The 8,669-nt window shown below is 52.4% G+C and overlaps 1 protein-coding gene across 1 annotated transcript; it reads right to left on the bottom strand.

Annotated features, from left to right (window-relative positions):
* Positions 1 to 401: 401 nt before the first annotated feature.
* Positions 402 to 6,321, bottom strand: CFAP20 (cilia and flagella associated protein 20). The gene is made up of 5 exons (XM_053987820.1): positions 5,483 to 6,321; positions 3,332 to 3,411; positions 2,157 to 2,268; positions 1,630 to 1,818; positions 402 to 521 (listed from the first exon to the last, which is right to left on the bottom strand). Exons 1-5 carry the CDS (start codon positions 5,564 to 5,566, stop codon positions 402 to 404), a joined length of 585 nt encoding a protein of 194 aa, XP_053843795.1. The 5' UTR covers positions 5,567 to 6,321.
* Positions 6,322 to 8,669: the final 2,348 nt, after the last annotated feature.

Raw genomic sequence — 8,669 nt, forward strand, 5'->3', positions numbered from 1 at the left:
GGACACAAACAGGATTTCTCCTGGAAGACAAATGTGGAGCTGCAGCTGCTCTGAAGAGCAAAGTTGCTGAGCTGAGTCATGGATGAAAGCTCTGGAGAGATGCCGGGAGGCTGCAACTGCCCAGAGTCCTTCAACACGACCAGGGAGGACATGGGGAGCAGCTGAACAGCTCACCCTGCTCCTAGATGGGAATGACAAGTTCCATGTGTTTTGGCAGGAAAGCTACGCAGCAAGGCACCCCAGACAGACTGCTCACCCTGGCAACAGAGAGGGTGCTCCCTGGCTCATGGCCAAAGCTGGCAAGAGCTCTGCTGCCAGAAGAAACTCCGGGTTGCAAAGGCAGCAGAGGAGGCAGAGGAATGCTAGTCTGGCTCACTGTTCTCCCACCCTCCTTCCCACACCTAGCTCACCTTGGCCTTGTTCTGGACAGGCAGATACAGCTTGAACTCAGCTGGGAGCTCATCCTCTGAGTACAGCCGGTCAGAGAAATACACCCGTCGGATGCGACAGTTGGCGTGGATCTGAGAATCAAAACAAAGAGTCAGTCCATTTTCCACATCCAGCTTTGGTGTCATGCTGCAACATGGATTCTTTGGCTCAGCAGCTGGAAATCTACCTCACTGTCTTGCTTTTTCAAATCTGACAGGGCATCAGAGAAATGTTGGTCTGTGCCCTCTGCTTTACATTTGCATCGCTGTCTCCAGGGATGAACACTCAGAAAGATTTGGCCAGGCTCTGGTATCTCTGCCAACTGAGATCTCTTTTAGTTGCTAAGGGGATTCTCTGCTGTGAACTGACCTATGCTTTGCTGGTATCAGCACTTGCCAGAACACCCACAGCCTCAGCCTGCTGCATTTTTAACACACCCACTTCAGGGCCTCCCTGAGGTCAGGAATGAGCCTATCCAGCCTGTGCTGCCTCCACTATCAGCTGGCAGCAAAGTAGTTGCTCTGGTCCCCCTCATGAGTATGTGAGAAGGCAGACAACTCTCAGCTGACTGCCTGCACCTCAGGGCAATCCTGCAAGGAACTGCAGCACTCCCCTCACATGAAGGAACAAGCACGCTCCACACACAGACATTCCTCAAAATAACACATACCACTGGACACTGTGAACATGACTCCCTAGCATATGGAACAAGTTCCATGTGCTCAGCAGGAACAAACACTGCATCAGCTCTGTTACAAGGGACTCAGTGAAAGCAGGGTCACTCCACTACCACAAGGATACAAGCTTGACCAGGGGTATGAATGGTCTGTACACCGTGGGTCTTTCCCATCCAGGCTCCCATTCAGCCAATCACTGTCCAGCCTATCTGGACAGTAAGGCAATACACAGCTAATTCCCAGCAGAGCTCCACCTTCGTGGCATGCCACAGGGAGCTGCAACTCTCACCCTAACCAACACACAGCCAGAGAAACAAGAGGGAAATGGGCTCCTTCATCCCAGTCTAGTCAAGTAAAGTGAGGCCTCAGTCAGGCCTTTGCTCACCTTCCACAGTGCTCTGCAAAGAGCAGGGCTGGCAAAGGAAACACACAGGGCTAAAGGCAGATTCCCATCCTGCTGTCCCAGCCAGCAGGAACATCACCAGCCCTTGGTTTCCCAGGGCAGGTGACGGGTGCTTCTCACCTGCACTCTCAGGGTCTCGATGTAGTTGGTGCCGTAGGCGCGGCGCGTGAAGTCGGACAGGTTGAACTGGATCTGGTTCCAGCCGTCGTCCAGCCGCATGGGCATGGTGCAGATGAAGGGCTTCACCCGAGTCGTGCTCTGGTAGTTGCTCGCCCGGAAACGCCGACGGACGTTCTTGTCATCCAGCACCTGGGCAAGGAAGGCAGGCTGCTCACCCAGGCGCCAGGCCCCGACTCCCCAGGACAGCGCTACCCGTCTCCAAGAGGGCTCTATACTCCCACCCCTCCATTCCACAGCAGAAGTAATTTTAACACAGGAAACAGAGCCATTCTCAGGAATAGCAACAATGTGTTTGTGAGCTGACTGATGCCCCCATACCAGAAGACCTGACACACCACATGGCCAAGAAAGCAAAACTGTTTTGGGGATCACTCACTGCCTGGGACAAGTTCCAACACAAGACTGCAGGCTCTCTGGCGCCTTCCTCAGTGGTCCCTGGAGGGGCCTCCCCAGTGCACACTCCTCACCTGCACTTCAAAAGTGAAGTATTTTTTCAGGTTCTTGATGATCATCACTAGGAAAGGTAGTTTGATGCCCAGGGTCTTCTTTGGGTCAGCAGGGCACGTGATGTACGTGGTACTGAGAGGTGAGAGAAAAACACTTTAGGATCTCACACAGCACAAAGTGCACAGCCCAAGGTAGCCCAAGTCTCTCCCTCGGCCCAATGCAGCCTTGGAGGACAGGCAGAAATGGGTAACTGTGATCATAAGATCTCAGCAACAACCAGGGCTTCCTGTAACAAGAGGAAGAGTTTCAGAGGTAGCTGCAGGCAGAAAATGATAAAAGGCACAAAGAATGCATCTCAAATTGCACTTTTCTCACCCAGGGCATGAAACACCTTCCTGGACAGCTTCACCTCCCCAGTTTCAAGGCCATGTCAGCGCTGTTTCTTAACACAACCTCCTCCTACCCTTGACTGAACAGGTAGAGCCCTCCAGATCATGGCAGAGGCCCTGTGTGCTCTATACGGCTGGGAAAACAGAGGTCACATGTCACGACTGGCAAGTTTTGTATCAACACTTCTTGGAGGAAGAGAAGCATTGGCTCAGTCTGTCTGCAGGAGAGGAGTCTCCACTGCCCTTATAAGGAGTGCCCTGCTCTGAATCACCCCTGGAGAAGCCTTGGAGATTCTGAGCCGGCTCATGGAGCTGGCGTCTGTCTCCCGGGGCGATGGAGACGAGGTTGCTAAGAGAAGCTCCATAAGCAACGCCCCTCATAAATCTCCCTCTGATCTTCCTGCTGTAAGGAGAGCAGCTGTCACGTGAGGAGAACAGGCCCAAGACAATAGAAGAGACAGCAGACAGTGCTGCTTTTCCAGTAACTGAAAGTGCTGACTGAGGCTGGGTATTAAATACCGCTTTTTTTCCCTTCAAGTGATGGAAGAATAATGGGATTTTATTTTTTATCCCTTAGCCCCAGTGAGGAGGAGAATGAGAGTTCTACAAGCACATCCAGGGAGAGGAACAGCACACTGCCACAGAGGAGTATCAGCGATATGATCCAGATTCTTCAATTTATTGACAAAGACATTGCCATCACATTGCTGTAGTTTGAAGATGATGTCTGCTGGGCACTGACATCTTTCATTCTGCTTCAGGGCAGAGTCCTGCTCCCCTAGAACAGCAGAAGAGGCTTCTCCTACCTGACATTTGTTCCTTCAATCTCCAGCACCAGTGACTGAATGTCATTGTCCGTGATTCGCTTGATGTGGCCATTGCGCACCTGGAACAAAAGTGGGGCAGACAGCACAGACGTTACTTGAGAGGGAAAAAGAGGCACACACAGCTCCATTATGAGAAGGAATGAGACCCCAGGAGGATCCATCTACATTCACTTGGCTCCTGCTCTCCTGGACCTTGCTGCTTCCAAGGCTTTGATCACTGCCCCAGAGTGCCAGCAAGAGTTTATGGCCCAGCATGCTGCACATACACTGAGTGCAAGACTTCCACCTATCAAAATATGCTGCAGTGAACACAAGGGACTCACACCTCACATCAGAGGCCCAAATAAACAAACATAAAAGAGTAAGAGTCAAACTTGAGTGCAATAAGGGGTAAAAACAAGGACAAGCAATACAGGGGAGCCATCAGCCAGCCACTGGTCACCAAGGGGACTTGGTCTGTACTGCTGGGCATGGCTGACTGTCTCTGGGGAAGGGCTGGACACTCACACACTCAGACACACTCTTGCACACTCACACACACACTCTCTCCACCAGTACAAGCAGTGCACATCCCACTAAGGCCAAAAAATATATGGGTTTTCCCCATGCCACAAAAGTTTAAGATATTCCCTGAGATCTAAAAAAGTAGAAATCACAGCCTACTGGTTCTTTTTGCAAAGATATAGAAGTCTACATTAGGACAGCTATGAACCCAGTAATCTCAGGCATGCACCTAGGACACAGGAGAATGTCAAACACTGATTCCAGTTCTCACCAAAATGACTGGGGCATTTCATGCACTGCTGAAGAGAGCAGGGCAATCCTCACAACAAGCACGCCCAGGCTGGCCATGCTTCATGCAAGAGAGACTATTGCAAGACTATTGCAGCTAAAAGGACCACTGCTGACATCCACCCTGCAAGCAGAACTCCTGCTGGCCACTCATGGGCCACACAATCCTAACAGTATCACCCTGCACAGGACAATTCACGTGGGAAGGTGACTCCAGAAGTCTCCAATCCAACCTCTACCACCAAGCAGGGTCAGCCCAGCCTGCTTATGGCTTATCCAGTCTGACAGCCCACTACATCCCTTTGCCTAAGAATCTTTAATGTGTCCCGTCCTTGCACCATCCAAATAAGCTGTTGATCCTTTCTTAAAGTCACAAATATTTGTGCAAAACACAGACACACACACGGGCAGTGTGAGGCATCCCAGTTCTTCACAGAGCTACATGGGTACCCCACTGATGGGAAACAGGATAGGCCTGTGCTTCCTGTCCCCCATCTCACAACTTGTAAATGCTCACACAAGCCCACTCAGGTCAAACACCACTGCTGTCTGAACTGCCATGAAGGCTTTAGTTCCTCCTGAAACCACAAAAAATTCAGCTAAGGCTCATGAACAAGCAACCAAATACAGGTTGTAGCCTTGGTTGCAGCAAGTATTTTGCAGGATCACTAAACCATGGATGGCTTGTGATGGGGGAAGCAGCACAGCTCAACATCTCTAAACATCCTGAGGAGGGCTCCTTGATGCAAGATAGCCCGGAGAAGGCACGGAGCCCCGAGCAAAACCATTCTAAAAACTTACAGGAGGGAGAAATAAAGTGATGAGACACATTCATAACTTCTCCTACACCCCACAAGCCGTCACACAGCCCACTTCTGCATGCCTTTGGCGAGCCTGTTTGAAAGGTGGGTCACGCACCAGAGGAGACCCCCACCTCCGCCCCCGCAGTGGCCACAGGGCCTTGGGCATCCCGCTGCCGATGGCCAGTGCTGGCCACTTCTGCAGCTTCCCCACAGCGCTGCAGCTTCTGATGCCGGGCGGGTTCTTCTGCCCGGCAAAGGCAGAAAATACTCATAACAACACGTTCCCCTCAGAAACACCCCGAGGGGCCCGGTACCGGCCCCGGGGCCGTGCCGGTAACCAGTACCCGAGAGATGCCGATATCCCGCTCCCGGTAACGCGGCCGCTGCAGCTCCGGCCCCGGCGGGGGCCGAGCGGCCCCACAGGTGTCCGGAGCGTTCCGGGGGTTCCCGGCGGCCCCGGGCCTGCCCCGGGAGGCTGAGCCGAGCGGCCGCGTCGCTCCCGGGGCCGCGCCGCTGGCCGAGCCCGCCGCCTCACCTTCTTGTCCCAGATCTGGAGCGGTTTGCTGCCGATGCTGTAGAGCACCGAGAGGAAGCCGCTCTGGAAGGTGTTCTTGAACATGCCGGGGCCGGGCGGGCCGGGCCGGGCCGCGGCCGCCGCTCTGCCAGGACACGGCGGATCCCTCCGCGCCGCGCCGCCGCCGTCACCGAGGAACTACTTGGGGCGGCCCCGGATGCACTTCCCGGGTGACGGTGTTGTGGGAGCGCTGCCACGGCAACCGCGGCTCCGGCCTCTGCCCTCCCTCGCTCTGCGGAGCTGCTGGAGCCGAGCCCGCTCCAAACCGTGCCCGGTGCCCTGGGGTTGGTATCGCGTTCCCTGAGCGCCTGGGCTGTAGGCAGGGACGCCTCTAAAACATCTCCGTTCTTCCCCTGCAATTCACGACCCTCAGTCCAAAGGGGACGCCGTGGTTTGCTTTTCTCAAGGATGGTTTTTGCCCGTGGAGTGTTTCTCATCCTGGGCTCTGGTCGTTCGTCCCAGGGGCTCCCTGTGCTGGACAGGAGCATTTGAATGGTGTTTGCTCTGTTTCGTCGCTTCCTTTAGCTGCAAACTCATTCCTGGCTGCCCTAGGAACATCCTGTGTCTTCTTGCTGCTCTAAGCCAGGCAGGGATAACATACACGACCCTGGCAATGTTTGGGGGTTTGATGTACAGCTTTATGGGTGTGAGAATCTCCTTGAGTAGAGACAAGGCCTTGGCACAGCTGAAGAGGCTTAACAGGAACAGCTTGGGCTAGAAAATACATTTCTAAACTGACATACATTTTTTCTGGCTGTAATAATACCTGTTTACACCATCTGTTTTCTATGTACGCACACTAAACAGCATAAAAATTACCATTCTGCATCAGCTTTATGGTTCTTCAGGTTAACTTCAGGCCTCTGTTGCTAACGAATGCCCCATTCAAATCCTAACAATGTTGTCTGCTAGGTTGCTTGTCTCTCCCATGGGCTACAAACGCTCCCTGACAGCACCTGGGTTAGCAGCACTTTCCTTCACAATTCCTTGCACAAACAAGTAGAGCACACAAAAAGCAAGGCATTAGTTAGAAATGATCAGCTATATTTAGTCAGTGGGTTAGAGTACACTTTATATGGCATGATGAAATAACTTGTTCCCTTAATCAGATAGTAGGAGACAACTGGGACAAATATCCAGCTGCCATTCCTGAACAGCCGGCTCAGTCACACGCTCTCCACTTACCACTTTAATGTCATGTTTTGCTGCACACAGAAATAGGTTGTGGTTTCAAATTGTCCCTATTTCTCAATTAATTTTAACAAAATGTAGTACCCGTTGCCCCTCCTCCTTCCCCGGGCACGTGTGGGCAGAGACAGAGAGCCCTGTAAATCATTAACCCATATTAATAATCAAGTCTGGCATTTGGGAAGAGGTCTCTGAGAGATGTATTTCAGAGACTCACACCCTGATGTTATCCACCTGGAAGATTGGTAGGAAGATGTTGGCATGTTACCTCACCCCTGCTTCCAATTCCTAGGGTGCACAGGGATTGAATTTGGGAGAGCAGATGGAGGAAAAGGCCCATCCTAAGAAAATAATCTGGCCCAAGAAGTGAGCAGAGAGTGCCTGCTCCAGAAATAACTGCCCACTAAAGCATTTCCTTCCCTTCAGAATTCTCAGCAATCCGATGCCTTCAGAGGAATGAGATTTTCAGGAAGCTTCTGAAATGTTGCTGCTCTGAAGTGTCACATTGCTGGGTGCAGTTATGACACCAATATGTAGCAGGTCTCTCCACTATCACCAAGTCTATGCTTGCCTTGGAGCACCTGGTCCAGGTTCATGGCCTGGGAAATCCTAACCCAGGCCATTGCCCTCTTGACTGAGGCTGGAGAGCAGATGGCCAGAGCTGGGCCAGCTCCAAGGACAGTGCTTGGACCAATAAAAACAGCACCAGATTCAGTCAGTTCCTTTGCAAGCCAAAAGCCTTCACTACATGACAAAACCAAGAACAAAGTAATGACTCCTGCAAGGAGTAGGAGATCCTGGGATTTTCCAGATGACTCCAGCCGACTCTTCCAGCCTGGATTTTCCTACAGGAGCAGCACTGGATGAAGGGCAGCTGTAATGGGAAAACCGAAAAGACAATTGGGCAGGAGATCCATAACCACCACATGCAAGGAGAGCCAAGGCCCAAAGTGGCTTTGGTGCTGAAGTAACCTGGAGGCTTTGGACCTCACACTGGCTGAACTCTGAGCAGTGCAGAAGGAGGAAGAGGAGGAAGCTGGGCTGATGCTGAGGAAGGGATCAGAAGAGAACAAGGGTGTAAACATCAGTGGGTGCAGAAGGAGGCAGTGCCAGTGTGTAGTGGTGCAAGGTGGCAGAGAAAATCAAGGAAGGAGGACGCACTGTCTTGGAGGGACACCTGTGGAATGGATGGAGCAAGGGGCAAGAATGAGTGAAACTTTTTTGACTCCAGACAAACTGGAGACAAAGAAGGATAGGCAAAGAAGAGTTTATTCCTGACAAACAACAGTTTAAAAAGTTACGGAGAGCATTCTCTGGAGACAAGCTGTTAACTTGGAAAGGATATGGGCTGCAACAGACAGCAGGTGGCAACGGGGAACATGATCCAACAGCATCAACAGATGGATAGATCCAAGCAGCAAGAGTGCTTGCACGTGCCACCTGCTGCAGGGACCTCAGCTCAAGTGTATGCTCACAGTGCTGCTTCTGCCCTGTGTGGGCCTCAGGTGGGCTCTGCCATGGGCTCTTCCCTGCCCTCACTGCTGGCCAGAGCTACACCCATCAAAAACAGTCTTGAACGTAGATGCCAGAGATCAGCACAGTCCTGGATACAACAGAGCTGCCATTAAACTGTTCCCTGGCAATGGACCATGCCCTGCCTTACAGCACCAGGAGGTTAAACTTACCTGATGCCCATGTCCACATCTGGGCCCACAGCAAATCTCCATGTGTGACACACCAGGACAGTGCATTCCCACACATGCACCCATTACAGGCCTTGTGCAAGGATTCACTCGTGCAATTCCACTTTGGCCAGTGCCCAGGCCTGGGTGAGAGTAGTGCTGAGTGGTTCTGTGGTTGGCAGGAGCCCATGGCTGAGCTCCCCTCCCTGGGAACCAGCAACAGGTCTCTCTTTCCCTGGCAAGAGCCTTGTCTCAGAGGTACCCTTTCCCCCGGGCAG

This window comes from Vidua macroura, chromosome 11, assembly GCF_024509145.1.
Source record: "Vidua macroura isolate BioBank_ID:100142 chromosome 11, ASM2450914v1, whole genome shotgun sequence".
Lineage (NCBI taxonomy): Eukaryota > Metazoa > Chordata > Aves > Passeriformes > Viduidae > Vidua > Vidua macroura.

Coding starts and splice junctions, on each gene's coding strand:
- CFAP20 (XM_053987820.1), bottom strand. CDS start 5,566: ATGTTCAAGAACACCTTCCAGAGCGGCTTCCTCTCGGTGCTCTACAGC. Junction 3,412..5,482: donor TCCAGATCTGGGACAAGAAG/GTGAGGCGGCGG, acceptor CTTTTGTTCCAG/GTGCGCAATGGCCACATCAA. Junction 1,819..2,156: donor ACTTCACTTTTGAAGTGCAG/GTGAGGAGTGTG, acceptor TTCCTTGCCCAG/GTGCTGGATGACAAGAACGT.